The sequence below is a fragment of the Vicia villosa genome, linkage group LG1 (assembly GCF_029867415.1).
Source record: "Vicia villosa cultivar HV-30 ecotype Madison, WI linkage group LG1, Vvil1.0, whole genome shotgun sequence".
NCBI lineage: Eukaryota > Viridiplantae > Streptophyta > Magnoliopsida > Fabales > Fabaceae > Vicia > Vicia villosa.
The window spans coordinates 1,527,019-1,548,644 of NC_081180.1; the positions used below are offsets into that span (position 1 = coordinate 1,527,019).

At 34.8% G+C, this 21,626-nt stretch overlaps 4 protein-coding genes across 6 annotated transcripts; 1 reads left to right on the top strand and 3 right to left on the bottom strand.

Moving 5' to 3' along the window:
- The first annotated feature begins 396 nt into the window (after positions 1-396).
- Positions 397-1,056, top strand: LOC131599386 (uncharacterized). Its single transcript, XM_058871763.1, has 2 exons — positions 397-567; positions 637-1,056. Exon 2 carries the CDS (start codon positions 722-724, stop codon positions 1,028-1,030), a length of 309 nt encoding a protein of 102 aa, XP_058727746.1. The 5' UTR covers positions 397-567; positions 637-721; the 3' UTR covers positions 1,031-1,056.
- A 645-nt stretch (positions 1,057-1,701) lies between these two features.
- LOC131645234 (uncharacterized) lies at positions 1,702-2,173 on the bottom strand. The gene is made up of 2 exons (XM_058915910.1): positions 1,817-2,173; positions 1,702-1,734 (listed from the first exon to the last, which is right to left on the bottom strand). The coding sequence occupies exons 1-2, from the start codon at positions 2,171-2,173 to the stop codon at positions 1,702-1,704; spliced, it is 390 nt and encodes a 129-aa protein (XP_058771893.1).
- Positions 2,174-4,314: 2,141 nt separating this feature from the next.
- LOC131599397 (C2 and GRAM domain-containing protein At1g03370-like) lies at positions 4,315-9,173 on the bottom strand. Its single transcript, XM_058871770.1, has 9 exons — positions 8,535-9,173; positions 6,861-8,249; positions 6,569-6,751; positions 6,176-6,459; positions 5,937-6,053; positions 5,587-5,849; positions 5,342-5,510; positions 4,960-5,229; positions 4,315-4,866 (listed from the first exon to the last, which is right to left on the bottom strand). The coding sequence occupies exons 1-9, from the start codon at positions 8,887-8,889 to the stop codon at positions 4,642-4,644; spliced, it is 3,255 nt and encodes a 1,084-aa protein (XP_058727753.1). The 5' UTR covers positions 8,890-9,173; the 3' UTR covers positions 4,315-4,641.
- Positions 9,174-15,770: 6,597 nt separating this feature from the next.
- Positions 15,771-21,119, bottom strand: LOC131626270 (DEAD-box ATP-dependent RNA helicase 21). 3 transcript variants are annotated; one of them, XR_009291082.1, is made up of 3 exons: positions 18,852-21,119; positions 18,238-18,393; positions 15,771-17,982 (listed from the first exon to the last, which is right to left on the bottom strand). XR_009291082.1 is itself a non-coding variant. In XM_058897114.1 (2 exons), exon 1 carries the CDS (start codon positions 21,036-21,038, stop codon positions 18,882-18,884), a length of 2,157 nt encoding a protein of 718 aa, XP_058753097.1. In that variant the 5' UTR covers positions 21,039-21,119; the 3' UTR covers positions 16,728-17,982; positions 18,852-18,881. The 3 variants fall into 3 exon arrangements, 2 of the variants coding, with proteins under 2 accessions (XP_058753097.1, XP_058753091.1); XM_058897114.1 differs by lacking the exon at positions 18,238-18,393 and having other exon boundaries at positions 16,728-17,982; XM_058897108.1 differs by lacking the exon at positions 15,771-17,982 and having other exon boundaries at positions 17,989-18,393.
- Positions 21,120-21,626: the final 507 nt, after the last annotated feature.

A 21,626-nucleotide genomic window follows, 5' to 3' on the forward strand; every position in this document is an offset into this window, starting at 1 on the left:
GTTTGAACACTGACAGTGATATCTTGCAGTTTGCTAAAGATGTCGAAGGTCATGAGCTGATTGATATTTATGTGGAACATAAGGTATCGGATCCACCTGAATATGTTGACCCAAGTGAGCTAGGTAAAATTATAGATGATGATGATGATGTACAAGTGATAGGTGTGAAGTCTGTTAATGTTTCTAATGAACCTGAACCTGCTAAGGAACCTACTGAGTTTGTGGGTGTCCATACACATGCTGAGTTTGTAGACAATGACCATGAACCTGCTGACCATGAACCTGCTGACAATGTCCCTCATCATTTTGAGACCCAACCTGACAATGTCCCTTATCATTTTGAGACCCAACCTACTGATGAACCTACTGGACCCCTTCTTGGCATGGTGATGATGACTTATCCATCTTTGGAGTTACCAATGGAGTTGAGACTTACTGTGTCAATCTGAAAAATGAATCATGCAGCTGCAGAAAATGGGAGTTGTCTGGAATCCCATGCAGTCATGTTATCTCTTGCATTTGGAGCATTAGGAAAAAACCTGAAGGATATGTGTCTCCATATTATAGGTATTTCTTGAATTCTACAACATTAAGTTTTCTTTATGTTAGATTTATGACACACATTCTGTTTTGCAGCAAGCTTACATTTGGAAAGTGCTATGCTAACATTGTGTTTCCAAATAATGGACCACAACTTTGGAACAATGTTGACCATTTGCCAATGTCTCCTCCTGTCATGAGAAGGGCAATTGGCCGCCCTAAGAAGATGAGGAACAAAACATCTGATGAGCCAAAGAATCCCTTTGTTCTTCCTAAGAAGTTTGGAACTGTCACTTGCAACAAATGTGGACAAGCTGGACACAACAAGAGGAGCTGTAAGGGAAAGAGGGCAGCTGATAGGCAGATACCTAAAGGGGGCAACAAGGCAAAGAAAGCTAAGACAACCAATAAGGCAAAGAAGAGTAAGGGAAAAGAAAAACCAGTTGAGATTGGTCAAGGATCTCAGGCACCTCAACCAACTCAGGATTAGGAGGCAATGATGCCTTTCTTTTTGAATGTAACAATGTTGCATTAGTGTGAAAGTTTGTTGTGATTGTAAAACAATATGATATTTTGGGTATTTTGTAGTGATTAGTCATCATTGCCAAACAATATGGTAAAGCTGTTTGGATCTCAGTATGAAAACAGCATGGCTGTCAAACAATATTTTGTAATCCTATGTTTGAAATTTGCTGCTACTCAACCACTTATGTAATGGTCATCATTTGGATAATTTCATATATGCAAGTAATTTTATAACTTACTGCTATAAATATGACTTGTTGGTTAAATTTGATTACACTTTGGTTAGATTTTGTTAACTGATGCACTGTTATTTCAATTTGTAAATAGATGATGTCAAAATTTGGTAACATCTTGGTAGCATGTTGGTAACATGTTGGTAACATGTTGTTATCAGTTTGGTTAAATTTGGTAACATGTTGACCAACACCAATAAACTGTTATCAGTTTGGTTCAATAAACTGATGATTGGTTGTTATTAGTTTGGTTCAATTTGCCTAAATTTGATTACACTTTGGTAACATTTTGACAACACCAAGCAACTTCATTGATTGATAAACTGTTACAACAAATTACAAGGTTGACAACACCAACCAAAACCATACAATTACAATAATAAACTGTTAACATAAATTGAACCTAAACATCCTTAAACTTATACATAAATTGAACCTAAACAAAGACAACAAATTAGACCTAAACAACCATTATACTAACAGCTTCATTTCATGATTATTGTTGCAACTAAAGATACCAGCACAACAATGGTCATGACCCAATTAAAATTCAACTGTTTCTTTATCAGTTTCATCTTCATCTTCAATTCTTCTTCTTTTGCGACTGAATCCTTAACCCTCTGCTTTTCTTCATTCAACTTTTGCATTAAGCTAGAAATTACTTCTTTTGCCCTAGGGTTCATTTCCTCATCAAGCCAAACAAAGTTACTGCACTTCTTGAAACCTTGAACCTTGTACATCCCACAACCGAAAAAGCGACGTCCTGGGTTTGTATCAGTCCAGGCCGTCATCAATGGAGCATCGAGACCGCAATGACATTCCTGTTTCATTCTGTGACTTCTGTAGCTATCGAATGACACAGAGTTTTGAGACATTGCAAGGTTGACGAAGGATGAAGGAGATGAGGGGGAAATGAAGGAGAAATGACATATGAGGGAGATGACGAACAAAATGAAGGAGAAACGAAGGAGATGTTGAACAGAATGAAAAGGGATTAGGGCAAAATTGGATTCTTATGTTACCAATTAAATGAATTAAAAATATATTGTCCAATTAAATTTGATTACTTAATACATTTTCAAAATTAAGTTTATTTTATAGATAATAAGAAAATATTTTAAATAGTCAATGTTTTCCATGTCATTCATCATTAAATCATTACCCATGTGGCAGGTTATTTCCATGCCATGTCATTAAAAATACTGCCAAATGGAGGGGGGCCTCAAAAATTTCAACAGATTAAAACTTTGAGGGCATGAATCCTGGGTTTTAAACTGGGGGGACTATAAGTTTAAGCGGCTGAAACTAGGGGGACCAAAAGTGCAATTAAGCCTAAATATATTTATAATTTTTTGGTTAGGTCAAGTCCATACAAAGTTTGTTTTAAACGGACCCGGTATGTAAGAATTTTATCATTAGAGTCATAAATATATTTATCAAATAGGGTTACATTTACCCAAACGTTTTTGGTCGTATGTACTTTAACCTTTACCAATCATCACAAGACCGTGGGTAAAATTTGCCATAACATAAGTGGTCCATTTCACTGCATCAGGCTACAAATATTTGGGAATATTTTTGCATGATAACATACTCCTGAACATGTTCACGAGTGTTCTGTTTTCCCTCTCTATACTCCATTTTATTGTGGAATACATGTTGCAGTTAGTTGTATTTTAATGCTTTCCAAGCTACAAAAACCATTGAACGTAATGGATCTGAATTCTCCTCCTCTATCAGTTCCTAGACATTGAATCAAGCAACTCAATTCTCTTACTGCCAATGCCTTGGATGTTTTGTAAAACATCAAAGGAACTAAATTTTTCTTTCAAAAAATAAGTCCATATTTTCCTACTAAAGTCATGCATAAAGATGATGAAATACTTGTTTCCTCCTATTGATTCAGGTTTGATTGACCCACAAATATAAGAATGTAAAAGCTCTAATTTCACACTAGCTCTCCAAACTGATTATTTTGGAATGATTGTTTCGCCCACCAATCAATATGTGCATCTTTCATCAATGGCCGCCAAGTTCAACAAACCTTTCACCATATATTTTTTCACTAGTGCTTTCATTCAATTGGCAATTGCAAGCGTTCTTGCAAAGTACTCATCAATCGTTTCATTCTCTCCCATTGTAAGAACCTCAAAATCTCAATGCAGAGGCTATAAATGGGCTCGATTAACCTTCGAGGAACCATCATATTTATGATGCATAACATCCCAAATATCTTTAGCTATGTTGCGCACGAAAATGGTCTCTCTGATCGACCGATCGATGGATTGGAACAAGTAATTCTTGGCTTTCAAACCACATAATTTGCTTTTTCAACAACCTTCTATTGATCTCGAGTTGCATATTGTTGAGTTAGTACAACGAAAGTAAGTATTTTTGTGTATCGTATCCACAGGGAATGATGTGATATCAAAGTCGTTCAAGAATCTATATAATTTTATGAGAAGTGTTTGTAAATATGGTTGTTTCAATAACTAAGTTACAATAAACGGTAAATGAAAATAAGGTTAAAATATTAAATGAGATTGATGGGGTTAGAGTTCATTATCCTATCCTCATGTATTCTCGTGGTCAGTTATACACATTCTAGTCAATAGTTAATATCATTACTTATTATTTTGCGCGTGTTGTTTATGTCTAAACAATGACCAACGGTCATAGAAACCATCGAATATGAGAATGACAGACTTAATGTTTTGCGATGATTCAGTCAGTCAGGGCAAAGAGAATTGATGCAAGAACTTGGAACTGATAGAATTCAAGAACAAAGAATTAGAAGAAAGGGTGCGCAAAACAATTAGCAGTTGTAACTGAAAAAGCTATTGTTTTTCAGTTTGAGATGCTATTGATCCAAATCAGTTGCATTGATACCACTTGTTGAATACAATGGTATTCCTCTAATTCATTTCATCAGCACAATGCCTTATATGCACAAAGCATTAAGTGCAAACTACATTACTTGTATCTCAAGTAATGTAATGCTTATCCAAAAACTAACTAAAACCAAACTTTACAACAAGATATTATACAAACATAGACATTGTTTAATGATACGATACAACATCCATGACTCTTGTTAACGATACAACACAGAAGAACCAAAATTTTGATATCTAACAATGCTACACTCTAACTTATCATTTACAACAAAACAGTTAGTAATATCTCCAATCATTAACCTTGTTTAATGATTTTTCAGCATCATTATAGCTCTGATTTTATCACCATCGAAAGAGAAGAAGTGATCTGCAAGACATTCTGATCATGAGATTATCGACAGACAGCGCTATCAAGTTTCATACGTCGATATGTAGTGAAGTTAGGATCACGATGTTGTCAGAATATTAGCTCGATTTCCTATTCTTTCCAAAAACTCTTTCTCAACTAAACTAATTGTCAACCTTAATCGCTCTTGTAGATTTTTTAAAAGGTTCTTTGTAATCCTTTTCTGATGTTTTGTATTTTTCAACCACTCAATTCCAAATAATACTTGAACTTTACATCCCTTCGTTTTTTGGACTAACTCGTTAATTTGATAGCGAAGGTGCAACTGTGAAAATAGAAAACAAAGATAGCGCAATAAGATACATATTTCAACGAATAAATCGGAAAAAGAAAAGGACAAGATGATCGACTTACTCACATTAAAATAATCACCGAGAGGAACTCCGTGAAAGTTCATAACTTCTTCCAAAAGGCAACCATTTCCATCCAAAAGAGATTTTTGTTGAGTACTCGTTACTTCGACTTTATAACGCGAAATACGTTTTTCAAATTTGTAATATACCGCCCTTTCATATACATTGTTGTTCTCGGATACCCAAGGGGTAGAAGAATAATTAGCACAGCCAGATTTTTCCATGATCCGACAGTCCAACTCGCCTCCACTAAATAGCTCCATAAAGAAACTGACCTAGATTAATCAAAGAAAATTAAAATAATAACCAAATGCAGATATTAGCGAAATTGTACGATAAATAGAAAATGGAACGAGAGAGAGAAAGAGAGAGGGAGAGAGAGATTACAGGAACTTGAACAGAACAAGAATGAACTTCAGACATACTAACGTCTTCGCTGCCAATGAGTGTTACACTCTCTTCGCTATTAACACTTTCGTTTTCAGGGTCGTCTTCAACTAATTGGACCTTTTGTTCAATACTCAAAGATCTGGCCTTCCAGAGAGCCATGATAGTCCTATACTAGCAGAATAATATTTTTAGATTCGTCGTATGTTATATTTTTAAGACGATAAAATTTTGACATAATATACCTGTTTGCGACATTGAAAGACACAAAAGATTGGAAATGGAACTTGAGTCTGCCTTGGTCATCTTGCGTTTTTGCACCGTGTTTCGCATCCACGCCTCTCCCTGGACGAAGAGTTACGACAATTATTGGACTGCCCATTGATGAAAATGTAGGAGGAATGACCTGTATGTCTTCAATGTCTTCCCAAAGCAAAAAGAATCTTGTCTTGTGTCCAAACAAATTTGCATGAAATCCCATTATTCTTGCCGAAACGAATAGACGACCCTGCCGAGATCCATAGACAACTTGATAAGATAATACAAATAAATAAACTTTGACTACTTTCAAACTCGCGTAACGTAATAGCTGAACCTGTAGGGGCATTTTTCTTTTCAAATGACAGGTGAAATCATTGATGAGAAATTCCTCGGGTGGAAGTCCGAAGAGTTTCTGAAAGGCTGAATTTGTTTGAGGAGATCGCAAATTAATCTACAATTTTGTAAATAGATGAAGAAAAATAAGCCAAAGAAAAGTGATCTATCGGTAATATACAAAGTACAACGTAACGAAGAAAAACTACCAAACAACAGATAACACGAACGGATCCATACCTTCTTCCCGACTTCTTTCTCCATTTTACTTAAATAGTGTTTTACAACATTCCCGCCTCTAGTGTTGTCCAAGAAAATTCTTAAGTGCACTTTAGTGTGGCATGCTAGAGCTAACTTTCCTTCAAGAGACACCCATAAATCAGCAAGATCTGATATGTTTGTTTTAAGGAAGTTGATTTCCGCATGTCCTAGAGATTGAGGTTCGTCAAAGGGTCCGTCAAAATCATTAACTTCCAATTCCAACACAGATGGAGGCTCGTCCATTGCATCAAATTCAAATATCTCTGCAAAGATAGTCTTCATCATACATTAAACCATACGAGATGTAGGGGAAAAAATTCGAACTTATTTGACTTATAAGTGCAACAAAATGATAAATGATATGATATTCACCATTCCATAAAGGATCAGACGTGCGGAACTTGATTGAGCTACCTCTTGTTTTTCCATTGCAAGTAAAAACAATATATGGATTACAAAGTCTGGTCGAATCAATAGCCGGCAAATTGCTTCCTTCAATTATGGCCACGGTTAGTAGCCATCCATCTCCTCGTGCTTTAATTCCATGATCACTACCTAAGATCAAATGACGTATATGAAAGAAAAATAATGAAGAAAGAAAAATGGCGTAAATGACGAAACAAAAATGAATCAATTTGAAGTAAGATATCATTAATAACATTACCTTTTCGTGATCTAGCTCGCATGAAACGCAAGATCAAAGCCCACATGCGTTGACCTTGAAGAGTCAAAATAGCACAAACAGCGAATTCACTAATTGAATCCGGCAAGTCAAGTCCATAAGACTCGAGCCCTTGAATCGTGGTAGGTGTAGCCAACCAGATGTGGATAAGAACATACAACCCCATTAAGAAAGTTGAGATGAATGTGAAATTAGCGAAATAATGCATTGCGAATTTCCATTCTGAAAGAGGCTCTGCCTTTAACGCCGCTAAAGCTTGTTCCTTGGTGGAACCGAGATCCTTTGAGTCAACAGGCTTAACGGTTTGAGATAACAAAATGGCATACTGATCGAAGGATTCCTTCATACCTTGTCGAGCTCCGTTTTCTATCACTCCTTTCATCATGGTGCTTTGTAAGAAATTCATTCTCCACGATATCACCAATCGTGAACATTGTTCTTCTGATGACAACTCGGGTCCAGGAGTGATCACGTAAAGTACTTCCGCCTTGAACGTGCTTCCATACATAACATCTGGAGTGCTAACACTTGCTAGAACCGCAAAGTTCTTCCCGTCGGCTTTTAAATACGTTTGTTCCTCATAGCCTTTTATAGCCTTCATTAATTTAGTGGCGGCCTTGATGTACGTAAGCGATCTTTTCAAGACTTTATTCTCACTCTCTAACTTCCAAGGACCCATTTGCACGTCGGTAGTACCTTGTACTTCCGATATTGACTTGGGAAAACTTGAATTAGGTGAAAATAGTAACACATTCAAGTCTTCTGTTGCAATAACATATAATTGATCGATAAGAACCCCTCCCGGTAAGTTGCTAGGAATTTCACTTTCTTGATCTGCAGACTGCATTTTTCTCACAATTTCTTCAAAAGTTCCATCAGAAGTCTGGTCCTCGGTTTTAATCTCACCAGCTTCAACCTTATCCGTCTCCGATAAGTCATAGTCCATGCTTATATTGGACGAAACTGAAGGCCCGTCAGAAATTTTATTAAATATTTGAGCAAGTCGGCTGGCAAATGTTTTTTGTGAACTTTTCTCATCCTTAGAAGGAGTAATCTCTTCCCTTACAGGCGAAGATGAGTTCGAACGCCCATTGGATGATTGTGAAGGAGAATATGTAACCGCATCACTAAGTTTTCTTGAATGTGAAGGAGTACAGGTAACCGCATCACTAAGTTTTCTTGAATGTGAAGGAGTACCGGTAACCGCATCACTAAGTGTTTTTGAGTGTGAAGGAGAACAGGTAACCGCATCACTAGGTTTTCTTGAATGTGATAACTGATCACTAGAAGCATTTGATTCCGTCGATGCATGATTGGATGCATGATTCGATGCATGATTTTGAGAAATAAATATACTCAAATGAATCTCACCTATAGGAGAAAAAAAAGAAAGTAAATATCATCATTCAAGTTTATTCAATAGCATAATCCATATATCCAAGCACATTCATAGTTAGCATGACACCATCATAACCTAAATTTCACATAATACCATCAACAAACAATTAAATAGAGAAACAAAAGACTATGTAACACTGACACCTCTGAACAAAGACGTGTCAGGTGTCCGTGTTTCATAGCTGAGCTAGCAGATAAATAAGCAATCAAGTATTGAATACGGGTCGGGAGTTTAGTAATAAGAGTAAGTATATATACCACCCTCCTTGTTCTTGAACTTCTTCTTTTTGGATTTCAACGAATACCAAACATCGCCGAGCGACTTATTTTCCTCCTCGAAAACACTTGAGATAGGGAGTTTAAGTCTTGCAACCAAATGATTATGAATGAACTTCTCTTCATCTTTAACATCCTTAAGAGAAATAACAAGCTTTTCTTTAAGGTCATCAACACTAAAATAGAATTGTTCATCCCAAATTGGTGTCAAATTCTTTATCACCTTTGTTCTATATTTTTGTCTTCCTAGCTTTAACTGCACATATAGTTCACTCAACCCATTTGAATCCAAACCCACCAAGTTTTTTGCCTCAATCACACGAACCACAAGCTTCATTATATATACAAAAAAACTCAGAATCTTTTCCAAAAAAATCTAAACTTTTTTATTTTTTTCCTAATCATGATGCATCATTGAGATATCTATATATAAACAATCAACCAAATTGATCAACACAGATCAAACACATGATCCAAAGCTTGTATGAACAAAAAAATTCAATTTTTTTTTCAAATTCATACAAATTGTTACAAACTCATCATTGATGATTTTGAAAGATGGAGAAAAAAAATTGATCATTGAATTGATAGGGAAAAATAATTAAATTGATGGAAATCAATTGGAGGATTAGGGAATATGAATGAATGGAAAATTTGCAATTGTTGAAAGGGTTTCCTGTTTCTTCTCATTCTCTAATCAAATGTTTTTTTTTTCAGTAATTAATTGAATTTTCTATCAGAAAAAAGTAATTAGTTAAATTAACCATTTTTGTGTATTGTTTTAAAAAGTAGAAAATAAAACTAAAAATATGCGTTGGAATTTTTAAGTTAATAAATAAATATGAATCTTTTATTATATGGAAATAAATTAATAAAATATTTAAATAATTATTATTAATTATTTTAATTATTCAAAATCAATGTCAACATGTTTTGAAATGGATTCCAAATATTCAAAATGAGATTGAATTTTTTAAAACATTCTTATTGTTGTCATTATTATACCACTGCTATGTTTAAACATGGAACAGTGCTTGCATACTCTCCACTCTCACTCTCTCTACAACATTATACTATTTTTTGCCTATAATATCCATTTGCATTTCACTCTTCAAGGTGACAATAACATTCCCCATATTAATCTATATCTGTAAATTTTAGTTAATCTATGTTAGCATGTTTTATTTAAGGCAAAATATTCATTTTGGTCCCTTAACTATACCTTTGGGTTTATATTGGTCCCTTAATTTTTTTTCGTGTCATATTGATCCTTTAACTTTCAAAACGTTTCATTTTAGTCCTTTTTGCCTAATTAGCGACGGATTAACGACCATTTTTCAAATGTTTTCCGTCACTAATTAAACAAAAAGGACTAAAGTGAAACATTTTGAAAGTTAAGGGACCAAAGTGACACGAAAAAAAATTAAAGGACCAAACTGAACCCAAAGATATAATTAAGGGACCAAAATGAGTATTTTGCCTTTATTTAAATCATTGTTGTTCTTTTCTCGAACTGTACAATGATGGAGAAGCTCAATTCATGGTGAGTTATAGTGGTTTTGGATTCTCGATGCGGTGGAACGTGATTGACTTGTAAGATTAGCACAACACTCAAGTAAGCAATAGAATAAAAATAAAATTTAAATGAAAATGATTGATACTTGAAAAATGGCGTGTAGCCTCCTTTAAATAGGATAAATTGTTGGAAACTGCATATGCATGAGATGCGACTGGTTGTTGGATTGATTTTAGGAGATCAACATGGTAAATTTGTGACGTGTATTCTACATTGTAGAGGAAAAACGAGGTTGCTACCTCCTTCTGTGATAACCATTTGTCTCATTGTTGGGCTTTACTTATTAGACCTTCAATAGGTCTAGAACAATTGTCCCATAAGCCATTGTTCTTGCTTGATAGGGCTTATAACGTGCATTGTTATCCGACCATATAGCTTGCAGATGCGAACACAGTTATTCTGGGAAATGAGAGCGTAAAGAGTATCTCTTGGAAGTTATTGTACTGTGGCGCTGAAAAAAATTAACATGTCTTTACTGATTGGTAACAATATTACTTCTCCCTTAGAGTCCCTAAGTGTAACACCCTTCTAAAACTCCACGATTTTCACGAATATTTTATTAAATAAATAAATGCAAAACAATAACAAGGATGTCACATCTTCGCTAAACATCATTTAACATATAGCCCTGCTTCGTAACACGGGTTGCCAAACATTTTAAGCATGGAAAACATCTTTGACATATTAAATAGTTCACTTCAAACTCCGCAGCAGAATGAACAATTCAAAACATCTTCATCATAATTAACCAATACCATGACAAGTAATTCAAGTATCAACGGAAATACCACAATTCATGCTTTCAACGTCATGATTATAAAAACAATATAAAACTTCTTTAAACATAATAAAGAAAATCATCGTTCTCGAATCAAACGGTCCCAACCCAGATGTTACATATCAGAGCAAGACCCATAGACTCAACAGAACTAAGGTAAACACACTCCAAAGCTATCCTCTAGACTTCAGCGGACTACTCCTGATTACCTGCGCGTTACCCACGTGGAGACAACATTCAAACATAAAGGGTGAGTCAATCGCAATCATTATAAAAAACATAAGTAATAGATATATTGAAAATTGCTTAAGTCAATTTTTATTTGCTATTTTATTGAAAATTGATTACTATTGTATGGTTTTATTGAAATGTTGCTGTTAAAAATATATTGATTAATTTTTTTATCTAACGTATACGTTCTATATGGTTTAACACATATCCATATTTTCGTTAACGGTAAGGAATAAGCGATTATCGATCTGGGATTGTTTCCGTTAGCCATAGTCAATAATTTTCAAAACACAATTTTAAATAAGAAAATTTAATTTGAAATCTATTCACCCCCTTTAGATCGTAGCCTATCGTCTAACAAGTGGTATCACGAGCACCGATTTATCTTGTGCTTCGAAAATGCTTATTAGATTATGGATTCCGAACCTAAAGGGGCCTTTGATAGAGCGTCCATTTTCAATGGCAAAAATTATGGTTATTGGAAGGATTGTATGTGTGTCAATACTAAATCTATTGATAGGAATGTATGGAATACTACCCAAAATGGTCCTTTTCAAATTACCATGACCAATGCGGCTGGTGCTGATTTACCTAAACCAGGTGCACAATGGAACGCTGATTATGAGAAAAAGTCGTCATATGATTGGAAAGCAGGGAATATTCTAATATCCTCTTTAGGGGTTGATGAATATTACCGTGTTTCCCATCGCGCAACCGCTAAAGCTATGTGAGACTCATTGTAAGTTGTCCATGAGGGCACAAATAAGGTCAAACAAGCTAGAATCAATACTTTGAACTAAGAGTTTGAACTCTTACATATGAAATATAGTGAAACCATTGTCGATATGCAAAAGAGGTTCATTCATCTTTTAAATCGTTTGAATTCACTTTGTAAGCCTATTTCTGATGAAATTGCTACTAAATTTTTTTAAGATGTCTTAATAGGGATTGGCAACCGAAGGTCACCACAATCAAGGAAGTTAATAATATTTTGACATTAGATATAACTAATTTGTTTGGAAATCTTGAAGAACATGAACAAGAGCTCATTTTCTTATTGAGCCATACATACACATATAGATGATAACATAACTATGTATTTAGTTATTTATGAGTTATCAAATAACAACAAATTTCGTCATATTTGGACTACAAGTTTCCATTTAATATACAAAAACAACATCAGACAAAATAGAATAAAAAATATAAAATAGTATCATAAAACAATATAAAAACATTATAATGAAATAGAAAAGACGAAGATGAAATATTAGAGAATATGCAAAAGAAAGAGCATAAGAGAGGAGATATTAGATAAGAAGAGGTGCATTAAGAACGTAATTAGAAGAGAAAACAATAAAATAAAATTAATAAGATGAAAAAGAAAGCACATAAGAGATGAAAGGCTAGAGAAGAAGATTTGAGATGTACTTGGAAAAGAAGATGAGAAGAATGCAGGATACCGCTAGGAGAGATTTGAGAAGACTTAAAATGAAACCTTAAGCGTGAGGAAGAAAAAATCAGTTGTAATCGTAAGGCTAAGGCATAATAGGTTTGAGTTTGGGTTGGATGCGGGTTAAGTGAAATTTGGGTTGTAACATGATGCGGTTTGGTTCGGTTTGTAAAATACAAACAGCAAACCAAACCGAACCGCGCTGTTTTGTTAAAGAATCACCTAAATAAATCCGAACCATTTGCGGTTTTTTGCAATTTCGGTTTGGTTTGGTTCTGTTTTGCGATTTTCTATTGGGCTGGTTCGATTTTGAATACCCTAGCTATTGATAAAATATCTTATTTTGATTTACAAATTGCTTTTGCAAATCTATATGGTGAAGCTAAAGACGATTTTAAAAGGTTCGCTTCAAATAAAGAATAGTTTCACATTTAGAAGCCAAGGTTTTAGAAACGGAAAAGTAAATGGAAGCTCTTAAGCAATCCATGTTAAAGGCTTTAAAAGTTAAAAATGAGGATCAAGAACCTTTGTGGTTTGGTTGTGAAACTTTTCACATTTGACAAAAAGAGGTTAATACTCTAAAAGCTAAATTAGACAAAGAAAAACTTCTTGAGTAACATAAGAAAACCTACCTGAGAGCCATATTGTTGGAAGAGTTACTTTTGCAGAAGACAAGAATATCATCACCATAAACAGATGTCTCTGGTTTCCCCTAACTTATCAAAAGACCATATTGGAAAGATGTTTACTAAGAACTTCCTCTACTAGGAAAAAAATGAGGGGGGGTCCCCTTTCCAACCCCTCTCTTACAAGTGAAAAAATCGTGAAGAAGCCCATTAATTGCAACAAACATCTTGTTAGATTCAAGAATGCTTCTTATCCAACTAAAAATGGTTGAGTTAAAACCAAACTTACTTAAGACTTTGATAAGGAACTCCCAATTCAAAGTATTAAAAGTCTTTGAGACATCTACTTTAAGAACCATATTTCCACCGTGATTTCTTCTATCTAGGAGGTTTGTAACCTCATAATCTAGGCACAAGCAGCCCTTGATTTATCTCCCTTAAATAAATCCTTTTTTCTCATTGGACACAAGAAAAGGCATTATCCTAGCTAACCTATCAGCAATAATCTTGGATATAATTTCTTTAGAAGAAGGAATTCTTTTTGAGGTTAGAAACAACAGCTTTGATTTCTTTAGAAGAAGAAATTCTACTAAGGATGTCATTCATGGAATCACTCACCAAAGAGGGAATAATATTGATCATATCAAAGCTTTGAACCTCACCTGCAAAACCATAAATTTTAGTAAAATGATTCACAACATGCTTTGACAACTCCTTTGGGCCAGTGATCAGGGTGTCTGATAGAGTATTAATTATAGATTAAATATTAAATTAGAAATATAATTTATATTAATTGTTATTCTAATTTGTAATGTTTTCTAGAATATTCTAAGGACCTTAAAATTTTATTGAGTTGGACTTTGAATAGTTATTGGATTTTTAGTTTATCATCCATTAGTAAGAATTATATATGTAGTGTCTTTGACACAATAAATGGTATCCAATGAAAAAGTCTTTAATTTCTTATATAATTTTATTTTCTTTATTAGTTTTAGAAGTTTTCATGGTTTTGTTAGGGTTCTTCCTTAGCATCCTAACAATATCACCATAAGTTAAGGTTGAAATCATGTTTCTAGCACCTTTGATTTTAGCCATCCTATGGAAATAAGCATTGTGTCTGTCCCCATGCTTATGCCAAGAAACTTTAGCGTTATCCATCCAGAAAAGCTCTTCTTTGGCCTGAGCATCCTCTAACACAATTTGAGCTTCCACTTCTTTTTTCTTCAAATTATCATTCATACCAAGCATTTGAATTTGATCCTCGAGCTTGATAAGATTAATGGTTGAATCTTAAACAATAAGATGAATATCCCTAAACACCTCCTTACTCCAAAATTTGAGAAATGAAAGTTTGTGATCCCGTTTTGATTGTAGAAAGCTCTATCAAGCTTCCTTTATACAAGAGCATTCTCCTGCATGTCATTAGACCAGGTGAATAGGGAATCCTTATAAGGCAAGTCAATAAGTCAATTAAGATTGACCCAAATGTTGGTGGAGGATATGGGGATCGAAACGGTATAGAGGAGGTGAATAGACCATTCCCTACAAAAACAATTCCAAAAGCATTTCCTTTTACAAAATAAGAGTTTTACAAACAGATGCACATATTACATGCTCGAAGGCCAATTGTTGATACTATGGGTGTTCATTGGTTATGGAAAATCCAAATCAAACCGGAATCCAAACCAAACCATAGTGTTTGATTCGGGCATTTTTTTAGTTTGAGCCAAAAAAGAACCAAAATAACAAAGTTTTATGTTAATTGGTTCAGGCGTCAGATTTCTAAAACTCAACCCGCGGACCCGTCTACCCGAACCAACCATAACTAATTTGTATAATTTATATCATAATTATCATAGAAACTAGTATAAAGTATTCAACTTCAAGAACAAAAAAAATGAAATTTCATTTGTGACATTCACAATAGTTAAATTTTTTAAAAAAATATTTGTGCATATTTGTTGTTAATGTATCCAATCAATCCAACCCAAACCAATCCATTATTTCTTAGTTTGGTTCGGTTTGGGCTTTATCATAAAAATGTGCAAATCCAAACCAATCCATATATTTTTATTCGGTTTGGCCATCGGGTTCCCTCAAAACCGAACCAAAATGGCCCGCGAACACCCCTAGTTGATACCATGAGAACAGATAACAAACAAAAGTAAAAGATAGCGACAGTTTTATAAAACATACGATTAAATGGATATTGCAATTAACCCAAGTTATCAGTAATCACAACAACTGTGAAATATGAATTTTCTTAAACAAGCCATTCAACAATTACCATAATCCAATTTTCACACAAAGCTCAAATTGAATTTGATTAATCGAATGATCAATCTAACATAAGAGTCTATACTATAATAATCGCAAAAGAGAATATTCAAATGGCTAGATCTATGACAAACCTAAACTTAAATCATGAAATCACTATAAGCAGATAAATCCTAACATGTTATTCTACGAAAACGATACAACCCTAAGCATGCAAATCTATGCAGAAAATTAAAGAGGGAAAGGGAAGGAGGAGAGTACATCAGATATATGGCGGTTCAGCTCTATCATCCTCGCTGGAGCTTAATCCATTATTCAATGGGTTCCCATTGAAAATTGTTAGTCTTCATATAATAATAAATGACAATTGTTTACAAAAATAATACAACTACTTGATGCAAGATACTCCTTAAAATAGCTAGTTTTCTTACTTTGATCCTCTCTTATTGTATACGGCGTCTGCTTCGCTGATATTGCAAGATTCACCTGATCTTTGCTTAAATCTTCCAAAATCACCAACTTGCTCCAAGTTTTCGTGTGTGGAAATCCCCCTTGACTTAAATAGGTATTTTCTCCAATCATGTGTCTGGAACATCCACTATCAAAATATTAATCTTCTTTTGAGGAAACTCTAAGAGATGTATGAGCTATTAGACTTGTGGCTTTTACTTTGGACTTCTATACTTTCTTTGATTGAACTTGCTTTCGTTTTCTTTTAAGTCTTGGATATCTATAGGACTAGAGGATATCCATATAGTTTGTAGCAATAGGGCCTTATGAGCCCATATCTTCCACGCTGAAGACACCTCCAAGAATATTTCTGGTAACCTCTGTGTTAAGGATACACATGTCGAGCAACTTGTTGGGACATCTGGTCCACCATTAAAAACTCCGTTCTCTTCTAAAGGGGGATAAACGCCTTAGTGGGAACTTTGATTTATTTTTTCATAGAGGTGTAGTCAAACTCTATGGCCTTCATATTACTAGACATCATTTTGTTATGGAGTGTATCACATGTGAATTCATGGATGAGGCCATGTTTACTAGTAAAATTGTAAAAATTGTGAATGACAAATTCTTTACCATTAACCAAACGTATTCTTTTAACATCATTCTCAAATCGTGTTTGTGTTATACTATAAAATTAAATAAACAATTGTGATATTTCTAATTTATCATTCATCAAGAAAATCTAAGTTTCTCGAGAACAATTATCAATAAAAGAAATATTATCAATAAAAGAAATAAACAATCTCACACCCAAAATGTTAGAAATAGAGGTTAGTCCTCAAACATAAGAATGAATAAGATCAAATGGACCAACACTTTTAATAAAACTCAAAGGAAAAATAGTTCGATTATATGTTTATAAAACGGACAAATATCACATTTAAAAGACTCAATAGATTGTTTCGAAAATAATTTTTAAAAATAGGAGGTTTACTAAAGACCGTTTGATTTATCTTTTTAAAATTATTTTTTTTACAGAATTACATCTTTTTAAAATTAACTGATTGGGTAAAATATTGTTGCACAATCGGTGCATATCAATTAAATTCCTATGAAAGAGCCATCGCATGGATGGTTATGATTTAAGTCCCAACCCAGATTTTTGAACCCAAAAGTGACGGATTTTTAAATGATACAGTATAAATTTTACCTTAATAAAAATAAATTTAAAAAAAGTGAAGTTATAAACCCAAATTTCTAAATTTTGAATATAAGAATCCTAGACATTTTCAAAATGAAACAAAATAGAAGATGTATGGACAAATGGAGAGATTCAAGAATAATTAAAACTAGTAGATGGATAGATGAGAGCAAGAAAGAAAAAAAAGGCAGCATCACCTCCTTTTGAGATTTGTGACCAAAATTGCAACAAGTATGTTACTTAGTTATGGTTCAAAATTTTCAATTTTAAACAAATTTATTAATATGTTGAGCTTAGCGTGTACTTCATAGAAATACTTGCAATCATGATAATGTTTAGAAATTTCTACAGTTGCCTACAAATTGAAAGCAATACACACTGCATATTTATGTGTGCTCAATATCTCTAAATGTGAAAGCATCATCATGATTGTACTCACATTCATATCTAAACAAGAGGAAATAATATCAAAACACTATATTTATATTGAATTAAAACCACTCATATAATGAGAAACATTTGGGCCCGTTTCTATAATCCATACAATCCCAACAGAACTACTTTCTCCCAAATAGATATGCATGAGGCATGTTTACCCTTTCTATGAACATTGCTCTTGCATTTCACAAGCAAAAGATAAAACAAAAGTATCTCAACTCCTCATCAAGAAACAAGGAAATGAAAAAACCAATTAAAAAGCAAATAAACCATTATTTTTAAAATAAATAAACAAATGAAGAGAGAAAAAACAAAACATGCATACCAATACCATAACATACCTTGGCTGAGACAATATGCTGCCTGTGTTCAGGGGATGCACAAGCAGAAACGACAAAACCTAAAATATTCCCCAATCACTGTCATATTAGCACCTAAAACATCTCTATAAATATTGAACAGACGCAAATTTTAAAATTCTTTTCCGCAGTTGGAACATATTGGGAACATTTTATTTAACAGTCGAGTTTTTGAGTAAAAAAAGAATAAGACATTTCTTCCTTACTTAACTATTTGGATTTTTTTATCATAGGAAAATAAATAAAAAAAGAAAAGAATTGAAAAAACTAAATGTAGAAGAACCGGGATCACCTACCAGCTAAACAATAGCTTGATAGAAGAAAGAAATCTACATAGGGAGGAGCCAGGTTTTCCGAGTCAGCTAAACAATAGCATGTTACAGAGGATAGACGTCAACACCAGTATTCAAACCCTAGTTCTCGTGAGTTTCTAATGGTTACGACAACTTCGTCTACATATCATAAAAAAGAGTAACCAAAACTTAGAGAACATTAAACACAAAGGAGGCAATTCATTTAAATAAGCATACAGAACATAGCTCACTCAACTTTTGATTTGACATCAGCAAATTTTCATAAAACAGTTTAGTAGCACAGCCTAGAGAAAGCATAAGCAATCAACATAATCATAATAGACAAAGCAAAGCACTATATCATCATAAGCATAAGATGACAAATATTAACACCAAATGATAGAACCAATAAAAAGATTGTCTACTAAAATTATTAATTCTTGTTAGAAACATAACAAGCAGTATAGCAATTCTAGTAAGTCATAAAACAAGCAATGAAAATGACATCAGGATAAAAGGAGTACCATAGTTGAAATTTATACAAGATCCTACATATAACTGCAAGAAAAGCATATTGTGCTCCTAAGCATCACTAGCAAAATGTTCATTGATATTACCTGCTGCAATAAACCTCAAAAGAAAGTTCCCTAATGGGCAAAAACAGTGTCATTTCGCCTAGGTGGTCTGTCAGGAATAGATCCCGGCTTGAATTTGGAAGCTTCATGCCTTGCCAATTCAGGTGGGACTGCACTATTACTCTGAATGAGCATCTGCTTAAGGTCATAGAAGACATCAGTGTCCTGGAGAGTCAAGAATGTTGTAGCCACACCAGTCTTTCCTGCACGACCTGTACGTCCTATACGATGGGTATACATTTCAATATTCCCAGGCATATCATAGTTGATAACATGAGCCACATCAGGTATGTCAATACCACGTCCAGCAACATCGGTTGCAACAAGCACATTATATCTCTTGGTCCTAAATCCTTCAAGACTAATCTCTCTTTGTTCCTGTGATTTCCCTCCGTGCAAGGTAGTCACACGATAGCCTTCCTTATCCAAATTCTTAGCAAGAAAATCGGCACTCTTCTTGGTGTTGACAAACACAATTGCAGTTTTATCATTAAGCTCATCCAACAATCTCTGAAGCTTATAAAATTTCTCAGATTCCTTCATCATGATCACATGCTGGCTGATCAAGTCAGTTGCTTTTCCAGCAGTGCCTATAGTCACCACAACAGGGTTCCTCAAATACTTCCTAGCAAGCCTCTCCACAGCAGGAGGCATAGTGGCACTAAACATATAAGTGGTCCTATAAATCCTCTTCTCATCGAGCTCTTCATCTTCATTCTCAGGTTTCAAATTACTAGAAGGCATAGCATCAAGCACACCCATGACCTGTGGCTCAAACCCCATATCAATCATGCGATCAGCCTCATCAAGAACAACATAATTACACTGGTTGAGAACCGCATAGCGACGCTCCAAGCAATCAATCAAACGACCAGGGGTAGCAATCACAATTTCACAACCCTGCCTTATCTTAAACCCTTGCTCCTCAATGGACTGACCACCAACAATAGAAACAACTTTAATTCCCATATACTGAGCAAATTTAACAGTCTCATCCTCAATCTGCTGAGCAAGCTCACGAGTTGGCGCCATAACAACAGCGTAAGGACCCTCAGCCTCATTCTCCTCGCTAATAGGAGGAAGCCTTGTGATATAACTCAACATAGGAAGAACAAATGCAGCAGTCTTCCCCGAACCTGTCTCAGCCACACCGATAACATCACGCTGCTGAAGACCAAGGGGAATAGCAGCCATCTGAATCGGAGAAGGGGTCTTGTAACCAGCTTTCTCCACCGCCTTCAAAAGCTCTTGACTCAACTTGCTCTCAACCCAACTCCTCATAGGCCGAGGAATCTTAGAACCTTTGTAAGATATATTATAATCCTCCCTAAAAATACGCCAATCTCTCTCCGTCATCTCTTCAAGCTTCTTCTCACTCCAATGTCGATCAACCCTCATATCAAACGTGTCATACATATCAGCAGCCTCCTCCTTACGCCTCTGCGCATCAGCCTCCTCCGGCTTCTCCTCAATCCCATCCTTCTTCCTGATTTGATCCCTCATCTCCTTCTCATTCTTAGCAGCAAGCTTCTTCTGCTCGCGCCGATCCATCCCAGCACGAAACCCTCGACCGAACAAAAGCTGAGCCTCATGAGGGTTTTGGTAAAGATAATTCATATCACGCGAAGTATCCTCAGTATTTTCCCAATCAAACGAAAACCGAAATTTCTCGCTAGGTTTAATAACCCTCTTTTTAGGTTTTTTCGAACCTAGGTATTGTTCCTTAATCGATTCAAGCTCTTTCTCTTTCTCTCGTTCCGCTAGCTTCTCTAATCGCGCACGCTCACGAGCCTTACTTTCTTCTTCACGTTCCTTATCACGGTTTCGCCGCTCCCGATCTCTGTTATCTCTATCCCTATCCCTCTCCCGTTCCCTTTCTCGATCACGTTCTCTATCTCTATCTCTATCCCTTTCTCTGTCTCTATAACTGTCCCTATCTCTATCTCTGTCTCTGTCTCGGCGATCTGAATCGCGATCTCGTCGATCGGAATCGGAGGGCTTTGGATCGGAAGGACGGTTATTGCCTGAAAGGAGAAGGTCTTCCTGATTGCGCCGATGACCGGTGACTTGAAGGTGGCGGCGTTCAAGTGCTTGCTGTTCACGCTGGGCTTTGGTGAGGAAAACTGGTTTCGCAATCGGGGCCGTTGAATCGTCGATGGATCGTTTCATGGTTTTTGGATTGAAATTGCAGTTAGCGATATCGCTTGGTTTATTGCAGGAGGGGAGAATGAGAGAGAATCGCACAAAATAAAAGCACTACACTTCATCAATACTAGACAAGTCCTTTTATAGGTTAAATTGGCAAACCCTGGATTCAGTGGCTTGGGCCACTTTGCTTAAGGCCCAATTTAAAATATTCATTTAGAGAAATTTTTTGTAGACCCAAAAACCTCCCTCAAAAATTCCAAAATATCTATGCATCTCCGAAAAAAATTCTAAAAATTGAGATTTTGATTAATTAAAAGATGTATCTCCGAAAAAATACAAAGTTTTTTCGAATATGCATATCCGAACAAATCTCAAAAATTAAAATTTTTGAGATATTAATTAATTTAGATATCATACATCTGATATAATTTGTGAGTTATAAATAATAATTTAGATATCATACATTTGATATAATTTCAATTACAAAAAAATTCAAATAATTTCAATTATTAAAATGTAGTCATAAATAATTTCAATTCATGTTTCTATGGTTGATAATAATAATAATGAAATAGATCAAGTAAGAATTATAATAATAATAATAATAAT